Source organism: Jatropha curcas, chromosome 3 (genome assembly GCF_041381405.1).
Source record: "Jatropha curcas cultivar XTBG-Jc1 chromosome 3, XTBG_Jcur_1.0, whole genome shotgun sequence".
Lineage (NCBI taxonomy): Eukaryota > Viridiplantae > Streptophyta > Magnoliopsida > Malpighiales > Euphorbiaceae > Jatropha > Jatropha curcas.
Genome location: NC_143153.1, coordinates 25,227,892 through 25,249,481, shown reverse-complemented (window position 1 = coordinate 25,249,481; position 21,590 = coordinate 25,227,892). Strand labels below are relative to the sequence as shown.

The 21,590-nt window shown below is 29.0% G+C and overlaps 1 protein-coding gene and 5 non-coding genes across 6 annotated transcripts; 1 reads left to right on the top strand and 5 right to left on the bottom strand.

Moving 5' to 3' along the window:
- Positions 1-2,099: 2,099 nt before the first annotated feature.
- Positions 2,100-2,206, bottom strand: LOC119369737 (small nucleolar RNA snoR109). The gene has a single exon (XR_005177308.1). It is a non-coding gene; the product is annotated as a small nucleolar RNA snoR109 (small nucleolar RNA).
- A 297-nt stretch (positions 2,207-2,503) lies between these two features.
- LOC119369695 (small nucleolar RNA SNORD14) lies at positions 2,504-2,627 on the bottom strand. Its single transcript, XR_005177268.1, has one exon. It is a non-coding gene; the product is annotated as a small nucleolar RNA SNORD14 (small nucleolar RNA).
- A 194-nt stretch (positions 2,628-2,821) lies between these two features.
- On the bottom strand, positions 2,822-2,947 carry LOC119369696 (small nucleolar RNA SNORD14). Its single transcript, XR_005177269.2, has one exon. It is a non-coding gene; the product is annotated as a small nucleolar RNA SNORD14 (small nucleolar RNA).
- Positions 2,948-3,110: 163 nt separating this feature from the next.
- On the bottom strand, positions 3,111-3,216 carry LOC119369738 (small nucleolar RNA snoR99). The gene has a single exon (XR_005177309.1). It is a non-coding gene; the product is annotated as a small nucleolar RNA snoR99 (small nucleolar RNA).
- A 353-nt stretch (positions 3,217-3,569) lies between these two features.
- Positions 3,570-3,695, bottom strand: LOC119369697 (small nucleolar RNA SNORD14). The gene has a single exon (XR_005177270.1). It is a non-coding gene; the product is annotated as a small nucleolar RNA SNORD14 (small nucleolar RNA).
- Positions 3,696-14,682: 10,987 nt separating this feature from the next.
- Positions 14,683-18,858, top strand: LOC105636581 (protein S-acyltransferase 8). Its single transcript, XM_012219891.4, has 5 exons — positions 14,683-14,974; positions 15,955-16,140; positions 16,643-16,945; positions 17,530-17,760; positions 18,096-18,858. The coding sequence occupies exons 1-5, from the start codon at positions 14,936-14,938 to the stop codon at positions 18,393-18,395; spliced, it is 1,059 nt and encodes a 352-aa protein (XP_012075281.1). The 5' UTR covers positions 14,683-14,935; the 3' UTR covers positions 18,396-18,858.
- Positions 18,859-21,590: the final 2,732 nt, after the last annotated feature.

Here is a 21,590-nt window from a genome sequence, read left to right as displayed (position 1 = left end):
GAAAGAAAATGAAGTTAGTAGTTTCAAGTTTTTTTTTTTTTTATTCAAAAGAAAAAAAAAAGTTGTGAATCTCAAGATTTGATACATTTAGTTTATTTTAAAAATTTTAACTTTCTTATTTAAAATTAAAGTTGTGTGGTTTGTAGCATAAAACCAGACCATATTGGACTGGATCAGTAATTGGTTTGGTTAAAAAAAATCTAATTCCGGTTAAAGATTCGGGTAATTACTAATTTCAAAAAAATTCAATTGGTTAAATTCAGTCAAAATATTAATTCGGTTAATTTTTAAGCGGCAAAAAAAAATCAGTTAATTTAATTCGTCTACAACTATTACTCAAACTAGTCATATGCTTGCACATTGTGCTGATTAACACTTATATATAATTGATACAAATTAAATTTGATTGACTTTAATAACAAAAACTACTAATCCAATTTTTTCTATATATATTTAAAAACATTAACAAATTAAAAATAATAAATTCTCTTTATTAGTTAAACTTAAAACAATAAATATAAACATTATTTTACATATTAAAACAATATGTAAATATTGTTAGGTTCTTAAATACGAAGAATCTCATGTTCTTATACAGAATTAAAAGAATTTTAATTATATATAAGAAAAAAAAATACATAGAACATCAAGATAGAAGTAAGTCTGACTGTCTGAGTATATGATAAAAAATTTATTTTAGTTCGATTTTAAGTAATTCAACTTTTGTTCTTAAATTTTGAAACTTACATAAATGAATTCAAAATAATTATATTTAAGTCTATAATTTAATTTAAAATTCATAAGATTGAAGAGCAAATTATAATTAAATAATAAATGAAAGAGAAAAAAGTAATTAAAAAAAGAAAAATATTGAAAAATTTCTCATATAAATGGAAATGCTACACTGTTATAGAGTTTTACTATTTTAAGGAAGTAAATGTCACATCAATACAAAATTTCCATGTTTCTCCCTAGCGCCTATATATATATATAATGTTAATGATCATTTGCTAAATTGCAATAAATCATAAATCTATCCTTACCATTTAAATATAATCAAATGTATATTATGATTTCATTCTAGTAAGTTGATTTGCATACCAAAACACAAATTATATTCTTAAACAATAATGCATTTCTGGAAAAAAAAAAAAAATAGGCCATACCTTATTTTTAAATTATAAACAAAAATATCATGAAATCTTGGAGATTCAACTAAACTAACCTGAACAGGACGATTTTTCTTTTTACAATTTAGATACGTCGCCCCATAAATTATGAAAGGAAAAATATTTATTTAGTCCATTAGAATTATCGATTTTTTTTTTTTTTTGACAATTTAAATACCTGAACTCTAAATTATGAAAGGGAAAATAATTATCTCATCCACAACAACTTGCGAAATTAATCAACTTTTCCTTCTGAAATCAGATGTTTTATTTCCCTTTTTTTAATAAATTTGAAATATAAGATACTTTCTTTTCCTTTTTTCTGTACAAGTTTTAAAATTAATTACATTTATTTTCAAAAAATTTTGATTTAATGATTCATCACTTGTTTTTTACTCAAGGGCATGAAAAAAATATCTTTAATTTTGCTTGTCAGTTATGGCATGTCCTAAGCACAAACAGGAGAAAGAAGCACAAACACATTATGCAAATCCAACCACCGGTTAAAAACAAAAACCACGTAAACAGGAGCATTATCTCAAACATGCAAGGATAAAGCTGCTGCACAAGCTCTTCAACTAGCCATTGGAAATACAAATTCACATTGGTAATTATGTATTTCTAAAGAGTTCATATAGTAGTACAAGAAAACCAAAAACCACAAATTCACGTTTATAAATTTAGAACTAGAGAAATATTCATACACAAGGATTACAAGTAAAAAACAAAAATTTGAATTTGTACCATTCACATATACAATACATTTCTATTTGCCTAAAAAACCTCAATCTAAACTCTCGTACTAGAGAATGTTCAGAATGTGAATAAAAAAATTGTTTCTCGAAAGTGCCTCAAAAAGGCTAAATCCTATGCCGTTTTCCCCCTTAACAATAATAATAATAATAATAATAATAATAATAATAATGATGATGATGTGAGAAGCTCGGTAAGCAGATGTGTCAACAGAGATATCATAGAGATCTCATACAACAACCGGCCAGAAAACATCTCATTGGTAATTGATATAGCTACAGCCGCTTTGGCAAGTCAAGGTCAAGGCCACCCATTGCTATGCTATGCCTTCCCTTGGTACATATAGCTTTCAGATCAATACAAAATCACAAAACTGTAAGCACGAAACAGAAAATGGAAAAAATTTAGACTGAACTCCACTACTGTGACTTTAAAATTAATTTTATTAACCTCAAATGAACACCATTAGTTATTAACTGAGAAAGGTTTCATACAGCAAAAATACCCTGCTCATAATAAACAGACACATGCAAATCATACTTACACCCCAAATTAAAATTGAAAAATCAATCCCTAACCAATGTCTCAGACATCCAAGGAAGGATAAAGCAGCACAAGCTCTCAAGCCTGGCGAAGGCGAAAGCTCTTAGGCGGCCACTGCGAATGTTCTTGAGAAACAAGCCTTTGGATTTGTCATCATCAACACATCGGCATTATAAATTTCAATGAAGGGCGTATACTAGTAAAACAAACTGATCATGAGAAAAACCAAATGTTTAAATTTATAAGAACAAACAAATATTTAAATTTGAATCATTCACATTGTATGATTATTATACATTTCATCAAGGTTGATAAAAACAAATCTTATTTAATATTTCTGATAAAAAGAATGTAGAAGTTTCAGACATCCAAGGAAGGATTAAAGCAGCATAAGCTCTCAAGCCTGGCGAAGGCGAAAGCTCTTAGGCGTCCACTGCGAATGTTTTCTGAGAAACAAGTCTATGGATCTATCATCATCAACAACGATACAAGCTTACAATATTAAACCAAAACTGAAATCAGAAACTAAATTAAGCTCAGCTTTTCTACTATCAATGATCAAACAAACAAGATTCATCATGTAAAATGACCAACCAGGAGAAATGAAACAAGATATCTTCCAAACAATTTGATGATTGAAAGAGCATTTATTCCACTCTTTAATGATCAGCAAGATACAAAACAAAAATGCTGACAAAGTGATAAGGTGGATTAGAGTTAAATTTTAGGGACTCGTTCATCCCTAAAGCACTCAAAATGCTGCTAAAGGGGCAGACGTGTCATCCCCATATATGTACAAATTGCTAATAATTCTGAAAACATCTAGCAATTAGCTAAACTCAAAACAAATACGAACCACCGCCAAAAATTTTTCAGCAACCAGATAAAACTACAATAAACCGTAACCCCAAAATTGCCAGTAATCAGCAGATATCAGAGAAATGCAAACCATGAAAGGGGCGCAAATTTCTGCATTTTCACTTTCAATTACTCAAGAACCTAAAATAACCAAAAGCGGAAAAAAGAAACACAACGGTTAAAATAAAATGGTTTCTACCTAATCAAACGTATAAAAATGGGAAACAGTATACTTTTAGGAGTGATTGGCTCAGACATCCAAGGAAGGATAAAAGCAGCACAAGCTCTCAAGCCCGGCGAAAGGCGAAAGCTCTTAGGCGGCCACTGCGAATGTTCTTGAGAAACAAGCCTTTGGATCTATCATCATTGCCCTTTGTAACTCCAATTGGTTTTAATTATAACTAACCATTAAAAGGAACAAAACCTAATCAATCGATCATCAAACAAAGCCGTTGATATACCCTAAAAGAATATCGATCGCTGTGACCAGCGCCACACCAGAAACGGAGACCGAGAGAAAGACACAGCCGAATGAGAAAACTGACAAAGAGGAGCTTTTTATATAGAAGAGTAACGGAATTTAGGGCTTTGGGAGATTTTAGGGTTTTCTATGATCGACGGCTGTGATTTATTGGATGGAACAATCCAGATGGCTTACTTCTAGCTGTCACCAATTTGGGCTGCCCCTACTTGATTATTGAATATTGTAGGCTCAAAAGTTGGGCCTTTAACGTTAACATTGAGTTGTGAAAATAATCTATGGGTCCATTGCCACGAGGCCCAAACACTTGCTATCACGTGTCAATCACAAGCAGCGGGAGGCTTGGTCATGAATCAGATTCAGGTCGGTTTGATAATATTCGAATCCGACCTGCCAAATAAATTAATATCCATCTCCACAACTAATCAGATCGGAGTCGAGTTAGGGTGAAGTTAAAAATAAATATAATAATTAAAATAGCTTAATTTAAAAAAAAAAGACAATAAAGTTATCGAGTGGATTCAAATATGTTTGAAATAAATTGATATATATTTATATCTCATCAGTCAGATCGTATTTTATCTGATTTATTTGAATGAGATCGAATCGAATACCAAAGGATGAGTAAAATAACCATTTTTATGTAACCCCTTAGACATTTACTTTTTTGTCTCAAAAATATAGTTGATCCACTGTTATTTTCCTACAATTAAATACAATAAAACCAAATCAGAAATAGATAAATCAAAGAAAATTGTTACATTAATTTCAAAAATTAGAAAGAGAGCATATACCTTTTCTCCAATAAGAATCAAATCCAACCTTATTAATTCGTGGTTGCTTTTCAGGTTCAATGATTTCTAAATCACACAAATTTAATTGTCTTATCATCTATTGTGAATTGATCAAATAGTATGTATTTCATTTTTGGCTGAATACATAAATTGCCTTCTGAAACTTTTGCCAAATAATCTTTTGGTCTCTTATACTTTCAAATCCAACCTTATTAATTCGTTGTTGCTTTTCAAGTTCAATGATTTCTAAATCATGCAAATTTAACTATCCTATCATCTCTTGTGGAATTCAATTGATCAGATAGTATGTATTTCATTTTTGGCTGAATACATAAATTGCATATGCCCCTTGAACTTTTATCAAAAAATTTTGTGGCCTCTTATACTTTCAAAAAAACCTTAGCCCTTTGAATTTTATTTTTTTTTATAATAAAGATATACCTAGATGGCCTAGAAATAAACAAGTAATTAACGAATGCATTACACGCGGGATGACATGGCTTATAGGCAATCCAGTTGGCAAATCTTACAAATTAACAAAATTAATCAAAAAATATAAATATTTGAAACTAATTTATAGTCTAAGAAAAACATGAAGTCCTTCCATCTCAACAAAACACATATGCATAGAGATAGAGAGACACATAGAGAGCTCAAATCTTTCACATGGCAGCCACAACTCGAACTTTCATTCTCTCTCGTATATTTGATTTATCATATAATTCTCAATTGAAACCTTCGTCATTAACTCTCTTTTTTCCGCCATAACTTCTTTCACTATCTTTCCTTTTATTTTTCATCTTTCACAGCCGCCATTATTAGTCGTCTTAATAGCGTATAGAAGTTTCCGATGACTTCATTTCAACTAGAAAGTCTAAATTTGAACGTGATTTTTCTGTAATCGTTGTGCTTAAATGAATCGAACTTCTCTTATCTCTGCGATTATCATAGAGTAAATTATTAATTTCTTCGAAATTATGGATTTTGATTGATGGATTTGATTACGTTTCAATTGGTGGAGAGTTTAAAGAAATAAAATTGCAAAAAACAGAAAGAGGAAAAATGAGTGTGGGGTTGGTGAAATTGGTTTTCAAGATTTAGAGATTAGTCCTTGTTGTGGAAATTGGGCTTTTTCCACCAAATTAAAACAATTTGTGAATTACTGCACTAAGTAACTACATGTAAATTCCCAGGTAAGTGGAGAAGTCACAAGCAGTCTCACTTAAAATCCACTTTCCTTAGACTAAATTCGTGTCGGTTGTCCAATAATAGCTATTAAATAAATGAAGACAAAGCAATAAATAAAAGAAAATAACAGAATTTTAACGTGGTTCGGCCAATTTTGCCTATGCCCTCGGACACTACCAAATTAATATTTCACATAAGAAATATACAAATAGAGAGAGAAGAGAAAACTTGTCCAACACATTAGATATTGAGGACAAGCTGGGACAATTGAAACTGAAGAGGCTAGGCTCCTTTTATAGCCAAAAATCTCCCCACCTCCTTTTTAATTTTTCGATGTGGGAATTTATCCCAAAACCATAAATGGGCTTGAGCCACTTTAACCAACAGTCGTCAAGTTTTGGGGGATCTATCACCGGAAATCTGTCCCTGTGAAGAAAATGAAAGTGTAATATACTGTTGGATTTTGTAATAATGTTTCATAGCAATTGCGACAAAAACAAAAAGGTTCAACAGTTCTGTGCTTATTGATTTCTTCATCTCTTGTGCCTCTTTAATGAAAAACTCAAGTTGATGAAGGAGTTGACCTTTCGGTTTATGAAAGAACCGTGATAGCTTGAAGATAATGCCATGTTGGATGGTTTCAAAAGACATTACGCTCTTCAGCTGCATATGTTCCTCAAATCTCATTTTCTGACGTGTTTAGGTGTGTATTTATTATAAAAAAAAATTCAAAAGGCCACAAGGTCACTTTAAAAGTATAAAGGGCAACAAGTTTTTGGAAGAAATTTCAAAGGGCAATCTATGTATTCGGCATTTTATTTTTTAATAAAAAAATAGAATAAATAAGTAGAAGAGTAAACTGAACATGAAATAATACATTACATATAGTTTTTGTTATGTAGATAAATACAAAATTTAGATAGATAGATATAAATATATAATACCATACAATTGATATTTGATGTAATTTTATAACTTGATCTTGTTACCCCCGGTAACAAACATGCATGAACCATTTCACAAAGTATGTGTCCAGATAGCCCAAAGTCTCGATAGTTAGCTCTCGGTCTTCCAGTCGAAAAACAACATCGATGAAGACGTGTCGGTGCACTATTTCGCAGTAGGGATTGTAACTTTGGGCGCTTCTGATTCTATCGGTGCTTGAAACAATTTTGTCTTCTCCATATTACTATATCTCTAAAGTCAATAATTTTCTATGAGGAACTACTGAACTCAATCACTTGCTGCCGTTACTATTTCGTAGTAGCCTCATTAAACCGTACATCTTTCTTGGTATATCCAGATAATAGGTAGGAGCATAAACTGGAACATTCTGGAGCTACAAATATAGTTATTAAATCGTTAGCATAATTGAAAGTTGAAAATGCTTAATCATGAGGCCATCTATTTATTGCAAGGGATATATAAATTTCTTACTAAATTAAAGTGATAGTAGTTACAAATTAATCCAATAACCAAAAAGAAAATAACAAATAACAAATTTTATTAAGAATAAAACTCTTTTAAGAACTCAACATATAATAAGAAATAAATTATATTAAAAATTTACTAGTTTGAGTTTCAAAAATAACTCTAGAAATGCTATAATTTAATTAAATTTGATTTTGATGGACAAAAAAAAAAAAACAAGTTAATAAATGAAAATTACAAATCAAATCATGCTAGGATCCAATATTGATCAGTTAATGAGTTTATTTAAATATTTCGTTTCTCTATTGTTCTAAGTTGCAAATGTAAAATAAATAAATAAGTTAAATTAAGTAATAAAAAAAAGATTACATAAAAGAAATGTTATATCATCTCCAAATAAACCCATAATTTTTCCTACTACTATACAAAAAAAAGTAGAGTATATTTTTTATTATATATATTTATTTATTTAAAAAATAATTTTTAGAAATTATATCCAATAAAATAATAAAATATAATTTTTCCTTTTTTTTTTTTTTTTTGTCTTAACACATGTATCTCGAGCCCATAGGGCTAGAACTAAATATTGTTCACACCAGGTTGGCTCAAGAAGGGATAAAATGCTCCCAGTGAGTATTTGTTCCATCCATGAGCATCGAATCATCGACTTCACCTAAGGGAGAAGAGTGTCGAACCACTCATCCAAACATTCGTTGGTATAAAATGTAATTTTTGAATTGGCTATAACTAAGGCTATTTTTTGATATTCTAAATTTTATTAAGGGCGATATCAGAAATCTCATTATTCCTTCCCTACTCTCACATTTATATATAGTACTAGTCTTTTGTATCGCGTACATTGCACGTTGAATATGCTCATTATATACTCATTGTTTTTATCTATATAATATTAAAGCATAAGTTTTGTTTAGATTAAAATAAATAAAAGTGGTTAATTTGTTATTGCACTTTGCCGTATAAACTATTTGCAATGCTACTTTTTATATACTTAATTCTATTTTTCATATAATGAAGTTGTAACGTCCTGATTTTTCTGTGTCTAAAATAATAGTTTTACCGGTCTGTGAATAGTACCACTGCTCTGTGAATAGTACCATCAGCCCGAGAATAAGTATTATTTTGGTCCGGAAAAATTACTATTTATGTTTTATATTTTATCTAACATTTTTGGAGCATGTATACATGGTTTTTATGGGTAGAAAGTAAGTAAGGAATATTTTTGGAGAATTTAGATAATTAGTGAATAGTGAATTATGGTGTTATATTAAGTAAGGAAATTTGAGCAATTATTTTTATGGAGGAAATTTGAGGAATTATTTTTATGGAATAAATTAGAGAGTTTTGAGGAGATAAATAATATTTTTGAAGGAATTTAATTGGAGAATATTTGGAGAAAAGACCAAAACACCCTCCAATTTGGAGAAAAGACCAAAATACCCTTTAGTTGCTTTATATGTCAACTCCTCAATTATTGAGCAACTCTTTTTCTTTTCTTCTCCTCCATTTCCAACGCCAACTTCCTCTCTTCTTCTCTTCTTTGTTTTTTCTTCACTTCTACTCACTAAATCCACCAAATTCACACCATTAAACTTGATTTAATTAATTAATCTTTGAGATTAAAGCTTGAGAAGTAATTTTTGGTGAATTCTTTCAAGAAATTTGGAGATTCTCTACTTGAGCCAAAGGTTGGAGAAACCTCTACCATGGAGTTAAGGCAAGTTAGGGCTTAGAAAGCTTTCATTTAAGCTTGCTAAAGCTTATTTTTAAGGTTAGTGTTCATAAACACACTTACCTTACTCAAATTTTTGATTTTGTGCCTTTATGCAATCATGTGTATATTTTGGGATTTTGTATGAAATGATTGATTTGTTGAATTTTGGTTGCAATAATATGCTCTTGGGTGATGTTTGATGAGTACTTATTATGTGGTAGACATTGCTACCTTGTACCTTTGTTGTTCATGTTCTTTTCATGGTTGAAGAAAACTGAAGTTGGGAAAAACGGGTTATTGAGTGAGATTAAGGACCATTTTTCAATCCTTTCTAGTTTCCATTTGTGTCTGAGTCCTTCATAAAAGTTGTAGGTCTCTCTCTTAGCTTTCCAACCCATCCTCTTGTGTCCAATTTGGAGATATATAGCTCAACTTATGGCTGAAACACCCAAACTGACTGTGTTATGACGGGCCACATGCATCACTGAATTGATTGCCCATTTTGACCACTATAATGGCAAAATTATGTTCTGAGTTCTTCATGAGAGTTGTTACCCTGTGTCTTGAGACTTCTCTGGTTTTGGATTGAATTAATTTGAGTGTTTGGTTAAGGAGTAATTCAATAAACATTGGACTTGGTTCTGCTGAATCAGGTCTGGACTATTGGTCTGTGTTCCTAGCTTTTGTTTGCTACCTTGTAGATTTATCTGGGCTGTGATCCCTTCATAACATTTGTAGCATTTTGTCTTAACTTTCTAATGAATCTGATTTCGTTCCATTTGGAGACCTATAACTCAAGTTAGGTCTTAAAAACCCTGCAAAGGTCAAGGTTATTTTAATGCTGAAAATTTCTTATGTCTTAAATCATAGGTTTATTTGGATAAGGGTATGTACGAAGCATGTGTGATGAAGTTCTCTTGATTATTTGTATATTTTAGGATTTATTTGACAAAACTAAGACAAGTTTGACTAGTGTTATTATGGATATGTTTAAATGGATATAAATGGAAAAAATTGTTGGAAATTTTGGGAAAGAGTGTGGAATTGGCTTAGATAATGCATGATAAGGGTTGAAATGAATACTTTGGTGCATAAGAGTTATGTTAGCATGCTTGATTGGAGAAGAAAATTCCTCCCCTTGGTTTTCATTAAGAGGTCAAACCACCTTAGGGTAATAATGCTTACTTAATTGTTTTATATATGTGAAATATGTATGAATATTTTGATAACTTTCATATGTTTAGAGTTTTAAAAAAAATGGGTATTTAAGGTGTATGAGCTTTGAATTTTGAATAAGGAAAGTATAATTTTATATGATAAGAAATTTCTTATGATAAATTTTATTATGATTTTAAGAAAGTTTTAAAAGAAAAGGAATTTATGAGAAATTTCCTATATTAAGTAATTACGTATAAGTATGAAATTTTTATGAGTTAAGTTCTAAAGTAAGCTTACATTATGAATTTAAGAAGACTAAAGAATAAGACAAGTTTTATGAGAAGTGTTATGAATTAAGAATTAAAACAAGGATTTTGGGCTCTAATATACTTGGTGTGAATTTGATGCGTGATTTGAATTTATGTATGATGAGCATGCTCGGCATCTGATGCCATTATGATAAGAAGCTATGATCATATGCTAGGCACGTGGGTGTCTTATGTTAGGGCGGACGCGCTCTATATGTTATGAAAAGGTTGGCGACCTAAGGCCATTATGAATAAGTTATGAAAACCTATCTGCTTCTCTTTCTCCTAAGTGTATGCGAGCCCTTGGAAAATATTTTTAAGGCACTTGAATGAATGAGAGTATATTATTTCAGCAAACCTTAGTTTGGAAATTTATGATTATGTTATCAAATGAATTTTCAAAGCATAATATTTCGGTACATGGTTTTAAAAATAAATAGTATATGTATTGATATAATAAATGTTTAAGTAAAGGATTTATGGTATAAAAAAATTAAATTATTTATGTTATTAATTATAAGTTTATTTGATATTTCTTTTGCTATAAATGTAAATGTATGCTCTTTTGATGAAAATTTATATTTTAAGTGTGTTGCCAGTGCAACATTGGTAAGTTTGTTATTTATGAGCACCACTGAGTTTTATACTCAGCGCGTTGATTTTTATCACGCGCAGGTTGAAGTCCGTGGTTGCTACTTGAAGATCAGAAGAGTAGCTTCAGACCAGAAGCGACTATTTTAGTAGTGATAGAATTAGTTTGATGTACTTAAGAATCATGGCATGTATAATTATTACATTTTCGGATATTATGTTATTTGAATTATAACTTAAGCATGTAATGATAAATTAGTTTGGTGTATATATTTGAAGATAAGCATGAGATTTTATTTAATGTTTGGATATAAAATATGTTTAAGATAGTTGGTATGATTAAGAACATAAGGAGTTGATATATATATATATATAATGAATGCATTTAATTGATGATCATTAAAATGCTATTGAGGGTTTCTATAATTATGAAGGTATAGAAGTGTTGTTGTGTTGCTATGGTGATTACTGGAGTTTGCTGGGGGGTTTAGAGTTTAAAATTGAGAGTGTTTTGTATTCACATGTTTGGCGAGCTCGGTTTTTAAAAGGAAACTCTTGCAGTTTTGCTGTAGGATTTTTCCTAAATTGTTTTCATAAGTTATATATATATATATATATATATATTTCAAAAACAAATTGAAAAAAATTACTCGCTAAACTTGTCAATACTTAATCACTTCTAAATCATAATCTGATTTTATGATTTATATGTTATGTTAGGACGGTGTCTCCGGCACCGAATGTGGCATCCGCCGTCAGGTCTCTTGGGACTGGGCGGCGGGTGTTACAGAAGTGGTCTCAGAATAAAGTTTAACTCAATCCCTAAACTTAATCCTTTAGTCCATAATTTATAGATGTAGATTTTTAAAATCCTAATAGGTGCCCAAAAATAAAATCAAGCTATCACTCAATCTCTAACCCCTACTCTCAACCCCAAATTAATATCTAGATACAACTATAATGAATAATAATAAAAAATTATTTTTACTGCTAGGTAAAAGAAAAGAAATAAGAGGACCATTTGAATTAATAATGGAAATTACTTTGGCTACGGTAGCAATATTATTTACCCAGTGTATCAAACAAAAGAATATATGCATATACACACAAATTCTTAAAACTTCAAAAAGTGACCCAAACAGAACTTTATAGTTCTAGTTTTTTTCCAGTTTCCTAACAGCCGGTTTGGAATAAATGAATAATGGTTGTAGAATTCATGTGCAAATTAATTTGTCATGTTTGGTATGCTACAATTTAAAATAAGGAATTCAATTGAATTCCACAAAATTATGTGTGGAATAAATTCTTAAATGAAAATTCATTTGTCTTTATTTCTTATAACGCCATTGACATAATAATTTAACAAAAATAAATAACAAACACCAATTATATTTATTATATATAATATAATAACTTGTCATTTTTTTATTAAAATATAAATAATAAATTTCATATAAATAAATACACTAATATTCCATGCTAATTAATTAATTATATAAGCATTAACATTCATCATAATAATTATTTTTAATTGATGTAAACAATTTTATTGATTTAAGTAATTAATTTTGAAACTAAAAAGAAATATTAAGAATGTTACTATTTTTTTTACTTGCATTCGAAAACACTTGTTGATGCTCAATTTTTATAGTTTCATAGTAATAAAAACTAATATTATTACTAGACTTAATAAAAAAACGTCATTTTTGGAATTTTCCAAAAAAAATAAAAAGGAAAAAAATATAAATATAAACTAACGTCATTATTGGATTAAAAAAATAACTTTATTATAGTTTGGAATTTTCTAAAGAAAATAAATAAAAAGAAAAAAAAAGTAAAAATAGTTGAATTTATAATGGAGGGTAATTTTATCAATAAACATTTCAATGATCAATTTTGTGAAATTTATTTGTTCAAACGGGCTCTAAACTCTATTTTCTTTTAAATCAAACAGATTTAGGATATAAGAGAAAAAAATATCAAGAAAATTAAAAATGCTTAATCATCAATAGACCATCTATTTATTACAAGGGGATATAAGTCTCTTACTAAATTAAAATGATTGTAATTATAAATTATTCAGTAACGAAAAAGAAAATAAAAAATTATTATTAAGAATAAAACTTTTTCAAAACTCACATAACAAAAAAAATATTTCAATGTATACAAATATATGAATACATCAATAAAATATTATATATATTTTTTAATTTAAAAATTTCAACTGTTTATCAAGTTTAATTATGTAAATTTTATTTGAAAATTTACTTTATAAAAAATATATTCCAATGAAATCTTATAAACATAAAGAAAAAATATTAATAAAAATAATATACTTTTTCTTCTTTTTTATCTTTTCTAAATAAAATGTTATATATTCTATTTGAAAATTTATTTTTTAAAAAACACATTAAATCAATCTTTTCTAAATAAAAGATTATATATTCTATTTAAAAATTTATTTTTTAAAAAACACATTCAATCAAATCATATAAACATGAATAAAAAATAATATTAATAAAAAATATATTTTCTTTATTTTTTATCTATATCCTAAAATAATGAAATATTTAATAAATAAAATTAAAAATATTTTCAAATGTCTCATTGTCATATATATTTATTAAAAAATAAATTTAGTAAAGATAAAACTTAAATTTTTAAATGTTTACTTATTTATATGTATTTATTTAAAAAATATATTTTTTAATTCATTAGAAAGTCTAATGGGCGAAATAACATTATGGGCTACATAATAAGGAATAACCATCTACTTACTAAATTAGTGTGAAAACACTTATGGTCAAAAGGATTCAAACTCGAGACATCTCACTCTTCGCATAAGTGAGAAGATTATCAGATTACACATGATTAGCTTAAAAAATAATTTTTATAAATATATTTTAATAAAATATAATTTTATAATTGGCTATGACTAACGTTATTTTATAATATCCTAAATTTCATTAAGGGCGCTATGAAAAATCATATTATTCTCCCTATTTTCACTGGTATAGATTTATATATAGTATAATAGATAGATAGATATAGACATAGATAGATAGTAATATAGATCAACTTTTATACTATCATATTAAATTTATTTTTCATATGCTCAAAAGTAAATTATTCACTTTAAAATTAGCAATCCCAAATGGGAAAATTATTATTTATGACTACTTTCAAAAATTATCCAAATGAATAAGTTAGAGAACAAAAATTTAGGGTTTGTGAAATGTAAATTCTACCTTTAGCTAATGGGAAAAAAATATTATACTTTCAGTAAATAATTATTATGTTAGAAGCATGATTTTTTTTTAATTAAAACACATGGAATAATAATGTATCTGTCCATTTCTTTATTATAATATATACCAGATAACTGGTCAAGCCAACCAAAAATAAATAAATAATTTCCACTATATTTTAGTTTGCAAATTGAATGATACCAGCAGCCCCACATGTTCTTCAATTTTATTTTATTTTGAAGGAAAACAGAAGTTATTTCTTCAAAAAAAAAAGGGAAATTCCCAAAAAAGCCCTTTCATAGACTTGCCAAAAATAAAAATAAAAATAATAAATATCACTGACACGGTCAGTTAAGTCATTTTACCAAATCTTTGAGTGCAGAGAATATTTGTCACCATTAAAGTACTTTATTTACTACCCTGCGGCTAAGGCAAGTCCCAAATCTTTACTTTCTTTTATCAATTCAATCTTTAATTCTTTATCTCACATTCCAAAAAAGGGTTAAAGAAAGTTCCAAAAGCCCCAGCAAAACCCACTGCACCATCATTTCCTTCCAGCTCATTATTTTGAATCCCAGAACCGCCTCTCTCTCTCGAAAGAAATGAACTTCTATACCTCCAAGTTTCAAATATTCTGCTCTCTTTCTACTTTGCTGCTTATTGGTAAAAGTATCTTCTAATATGGCTAAGCGTGTTTACCAAGTTTGGAAGGGACGCAATGTATGTTTTCCCTTTCTTTCTTTTTACATTTTACTTGTTAATTCTTGTTGTAATTTGTTTTTTTTTTGTTAATTTGGTGAACTTTGATCTGGGTTTTGCTTAGCTTGCTGATTTCTTTTACTTTTTTGATTGAATGCTTATGTGAGTGTTTGAAACTGATGGGTTTATACTTTCTATCTATTTTCTTTCTCCAATTTGTTTTTTCTGTATAATGAGAAGATTTTAGTTGACTATCGGTTAGCACTGAATTTAATTCTTTGAAGTTTAAAACAGTTTCATGTTTCATTTTTGACTTTAATGGATTGGAGATGCTAACAGGAATTTAGCAGTAGCAAGTTCATATTTCTGTTTGTATTTGATTGGTCAATGGCTATTCTTCAACTTTTAAGTTTCTAAGCATAATTTCTGAATTTGTAAATACAGTCAGCTTTCCTGGTTGGGTATCAACTTTATGCAGTATAATCAAATATGTGGATGCTGATGAATGCTAAAATATTATTTACCACGAATCACTGTCTCTCAATGAGGAGAAAGACAAACTGAAATGAGCTCGTTCTGCAAATTATGAAATATGTTTTTCAAAAAAAAAAAAAAAAAAAAAAAAAAGAAATTAAAGAAAGAAAAGAAAATGACTGGTGATGAAAATTGCTTAGCCTACCCTCTCCATCTCAAATAAAGGATCAAGATAAAAGTTTGGCACATGATTATTCTTATTGGCAATTCTTGCAAAGAGATTTATGTATAGATAACCTTGTGTTCAAGAGTATCAGCTGTTCAATTTCTATATTTGACTTGCCACATCATTTCTGTGTTTATGTTGGCGTGTAGAAATTTAAAAGGAAGGGAACTGGGGATTCTATGTTTTGAACTCATTACTAATTTGTCAATTTTACATAAGTCATAAGAGAGGGTGATCTTAAGAAAAAAAAGAGGTAATTTCTTTTTCCTGAATATTCTTCTTTGTTGGATTCTTTATGCAGATATTTCTCTTTAACGGAAGGCTTATTTTCGGTCCAGATGCTAAGTCACTGGTTGTTACCATATTGCTCATAGTGGTCCCTGTTATTATCTTCTGTACAAATGTTGCAAGGAACTTCTTCCATGAATTTCCACAATACAATGGAGGCTACATAATTCTGGCAGTAGCAATTCTGTTCACAGTCTATGTTAGTCCTTGCTGATTCCTTCCATGATAGGCTTGTATTTTTGTTTTATATATATTTAAATATGGCTGGAACCTTTTTTTTCATTTTGTAATGGAGTAATAGTTGTTTGAAAGGCAGAATGCTGGCATGCACTTGAAATGAGTTTCACCGTGATGAGATGTTAAGAGGGATGTGTGGAAACACAAGTAAAACCAGATAAGAAACGAGTGCATTTGTCATTTCTTGAAAGGTGAAATTGACAACCATAGAATTGCTGTTAGAATATATCTTCTATATTTTACCTATGAATAAGAGAATCGCCTGATAGGCATTTGAGAAATATATTGAATAAAATTGCTTGCCGTCTAGTCAGAATGCTTCTATTAGCTTGCCTGATGTTGTCCAGCATCCTTCATTTCCTGTGTCAATGAATTTCTTGTTTTCAGTTATTTGTCTCCAACTTCATTGTTTATCCAATATTTTCTTGGAGAATGTCCAGTCATAACCATAGGTTTCAATATAGGTATTGGTGCTTCTTCTTCTTACTTCAGCACGAGATCCAGGAATTGTTCCTCGCAATGCACATCCTCCAGAAGAAGATCTTTATGATTCTTCAGTTTCAGTGGACATTGGTGGGAGACAAACACCAACTCCACGGTTGCCAAGAACAAAAGAGGTCCTTGTCAATGGTAAGGTTGTGAGGGTCAAGTATTGTGAGACATGCATGTTATATCGCCCACCCCGTTGCTCACATTGCTCCGTATGCGATAACTGTGTAGAGCGGTTTGATCATCATTGCCCTTGGGTGGGCCAATGCATTGGACTTGTAAGTGGTCTACAATTGATCAAGATTTTCTTCTTGGACTGGATTTTTGAAACTTTTAAGTCAAATTAAGAAACTAAAAACAAAAATATAATTCTTGTTTTTGGGATTGAAAACATTTAAGAAATTTCATAATTTTCTGTCTTATGTTTCTATGTTTTTCTAGTGAATAATACATTATGATTGGGTAATAGATATATTTAATATGATATATGCCTTAATTGGAAATCATTACATGGAGCTGTTAACTTGTTCCAGGAGCTGCTAAATTTTATTTATGACCAAGTGGAAACTGCAAAAAAATTGTTTTCAAATATCAACAAGTTTTGCTCCACTTTTTTGTCAAAGAGGATAGGTTCAAGAAGTTTTGCTAATCAGACACATTATGCTATTTTGAATTGCTATTGTGAACTCTTACAAAAATTGATGGCGTGAGTTTTATTGCGGCCTACAGTTTGTTGATCCAACATATGCCCTGCAGTGTGCTGGAAAAAATTGAATGCCACCTTAATATAACTATATGCTAATTTGGAAGAATTTTAAGAATTCACATTCTAGTTAACCTAAATATTATTGTATTTGTGCAGCGCAACTACCGTTACTTCTTTCTCTTCGTTTCTTCATCAGCTCTTCTATGCATTTTTGTCTTTGCAATGTCTGCTGTGAACATAAAACTGCTTATGGATAATTATGGAACTCTTTGGAAAGCAATGAAAGAGTCTCCGGCATCTGTGATACTAATGGGATATTGCTTCTTTTTCCTGTGGTTTGTTGGCGGTCTCACGTTCTTCCATCTTTATCTTATAGCAAGAAACCAGGTCAGGCAACTTTCTTCTCCCATGTCTTTCAAATATATATGCCATCTAAACTACAGATTACAAAATAATGTCCTTTTTATCAGCCTCTTTAAATTTTTTATACATTATCACAAGTCACGAGTCGTTAGTTCCAGGGGTGAAAAAAAAATACACTGTATGAACATGCATATCAGGGTTGCTGTTCTCATAAATCGTTTTATGTAATGAATCAATCATGAGGACTGCAGTTTTGAGGTTATTGAAGGTTGCTTTTTCATATGTAATCTTTTTACAGAATTTTTTTTTTCTTTATCTTTCCATTTCTGAGTTCTCTAATTCATTAACAATTTCTTCAGACCACGTATGAAAACTTCCGCTATGGAGCACGCAATGGGCCTAATGTTTATGACCGGGGATGCCTGAATAATTTTCTTGAGGTGTTCTGTACCAAGATGAAGCCTTCAAGAAACAATTTTTGTGCATATGTACAAGAAATGATTCCGCTGCCATCCCTACGTGTACCCCGAGAAATAAACATGGATTACTCCGAAGGGTATCGTCGAGCAAAAGTTGAAGATAATCTAGAAATTGATAATGACCTTTCAAAGATATCCGAGCGCCGGAATGTTGAAGGGTCTGGCCACATTGGAAGTTGAGAGACAAAAAAACTCAAATTTTTTGTCCGTTTAGAAACTCAAATGAAGCCATCAATGCAAAAACATTCTGACTTGAGGTCATAGAGGAAAAGTGAGATTCAGAAATTCTGCAAAAGCCAGTATGAATTCCAATGATAAGATACCTGTGAGTTCTTTCCCAAATACTACGGAGTTTCTTGTAGCTAAATTTATGCAACTTGAAGAAGGAAGAACTCCAACACATGTTGTTTATATTAGATTTTTTTTCTTTCTTAAATCTAATTTCGATACACTTTATGATGCTGGTGTTAATTTCTTTGCCAATGCATGTATACTATGAGGGGGTTATTTTAAAGTTTCCCCCTTAGATATAGGTGAGGGATTAGCCCTAAGGGGACTTTGATGTTTAACATTAAGGTGGGATTGAATCCATATTTTGTGTTATTGAAACCTGATTCTTTTAAGAGTGCGATTTATTTATTTATTTCTGTGTCTTCTTCCTGATTCAATTGCATTCGATTCCAGTCCCACTAATAGCTCTACGTATATGTTTACTTATATATTGTTCACGATGCTTGTTTCATGGTATTTTATCAGCTTGCTATCCGATGTCAGCCAATAGTTGGCTGAATATATAATTTACTTGAGTACTTTTTACAAAAAATTGTGTCACCATCAACTTTTACTTTAATCTATGGAACGCTTTAATTTAATAAAATTGGATCTATTGATTTTTTATTTACTTATTGAACGCCTCAACTTGTAAAATTAAAATGAAAAAAATAAAAATTATTATTCCAAAAGAATTATATACTAAATCAATATTTTAAATATAAAAGTTAAAAATCTTAAAATTATTATAAAAATTGAAATTTAAGGTGCCACAAGGTTGATTTTAAAGTTTAGGGTGCCATAATTTTTTTCATTAAAGTTCATAAATTAAATTATGTATCACTCCTTAATAATTTAAAGCCAGTATTAATAATAACCAAATACATAGATTCTCCCCTGACGTGGCATCTTGTACTTTGCGAATGATATATAATGTCCTTTAACTTAAAAAAATTGTGTATTATATTTTTACTGGGCAAATCCTAGCGCATTCTTAGGGTTGTTTTTTCACTGTATATTATACTTTTACTTATCAATTTAAATATAATTTATACATTGTTTTATAATTTAATATTTTAAAATGGTGATTTGAAAAAAATATAAGTGGTCGAAGAGAAAAATTCAAATACATACACGTGTGTGTATATACACAGGACAATTATGTTGAGGGAGCCAAATGAAATTTTCTTAAACTTGTTGGGGTGGCCAAATATAATTTTTTTATATTTTGAAGGGTTAAATCATTATTTTCACAAGAAAACTTTTTTTTGCTAAATTTTTTTTTTTGGGGGGGACAGGGCTCCCTTAGGCCCCAAGGGAGCTCCGCCCTTGTGTGTGTGTGTGTGTATTTTGGTGCTTCTTCTTTTTTTTTTTTAAAAAAAAAGAGAGTCTTATTCTTATTTTTTTTAACTATAATTTTTACAAATATATTATATAAAGTTCAAATTTAAATTTACAATATTTTTTAAAAATTATTTAAATTCACAATATCTTACCATGAAGTTTAATCAATTATTTTGTAGATTGTAAATAACCAATGTACAGTTGTTTTTTAATAATAATAAAATTAATTAAAAAATTATAAATAACAACCTTTCAAAGAAATAGTAATTATCAAATTTAATATAAGTATATATTAAAAGCTCAAAAAAACCTAAAAAAAAAAGAGACGATTTGTTATTTAATAAGTTATATATGATACTTTTTTATTAAAAAAATATCTGAACTTTCCATCCCATAAAAATCATTCTTTTGATTTGATGGTTAAGAACATATTTTGATGTTTTGGAAAGAAATGATAAGCTGAATCTAATGTTTATAATAATGTAATCAACCTAAGTAATCTAAATGTTGAGGATGTTCATTAATTTATTACAATAATAACAAATTCAGACGGTTCAATTAATAACTTGTTTTTTTTTTTAAAAAAAAGTGCATTTACTATTTTTCATAGTAGCTTGTTACCTATTAAATATAAGATAACAAAAAAACAATGAAAATTATAACTGTGTTACTATATTTTGTAAAATTGACTAATCTATCCCTCTGTCTTTTGAAATATATCTTTTTGTTCCCATAGTTTGGCGTTAAGCGCCATTGTCATTCCATCAAATTTTTTCAATTTCAGATGGTAATTATGTGGAAAAACACAGAAATGCCTTGACATTATTCAATAAAAATAAAGGTTTCTCTCTTTGCAAAGCAATATTTTACAAAAAAAAAAAAAATATCATCAAAATCATAGTGTTTATTTCCATTTTCACTTCTGTGGTTATCTTGCAGAGGTCTGGCATTTTGGGCAAGCAAAATATTTTCTCCCTCATCTGGCTGTTTATTTTCTCGCTGACTTGTATTGTGGAATTGAAAAAATTAGATGGAAGGACAACATTGTTTAACGATAATAAACTATAGGGACAAAATAATTATTTTGGTAAAATATAAGTATAAAATTACAATTTTTTCAAAAATAATTGTATATTTTATTGACTCAATTTACTGTAATTTATCTCCTCTTGCATATTCACTCTATTTCCTTTCATTATTTTTCTTTATTTATTTTTTTCCTGAAATATTTCATTTTTATTCATTTCTTGACAAACTAAATGTATTTTAAAATTATTAATCCTTACTATTTTTAGTTAACATTTTATAAAAAATATATTTAAATATTTAATTAACAATAGAAAAGAAAGTAAGAATGTAAAAATAATACTTAAAGTGTTCAATTGGTCAAAGTAAAAATTAAAAGTGTCATACAAACATAAATAAATTTATGTGTGGGTTAAAATTATTTTCAAAATAGGTAACATATATAATATATCATTCACATCAAATATTCATCCTATATAACAAAATAATTTAAATAAATACACAAATTTTAATTAATAATTTTCAAACTTAAAATTAAATAATAGTTCAACATTCATAAATTTAAATCACATGGTTAAATCTTAGTTAATGCTCAAATTTGAATTCCTCTATGACACAAACATACTAAATACATATAAAAATAACAACATTTTTTAAAAATCAACAACATTATTTCTATGAAAAAATCCAGTTATATTAAAAAATCTAGTTTTTCGGTTATATCAAAAATCTATT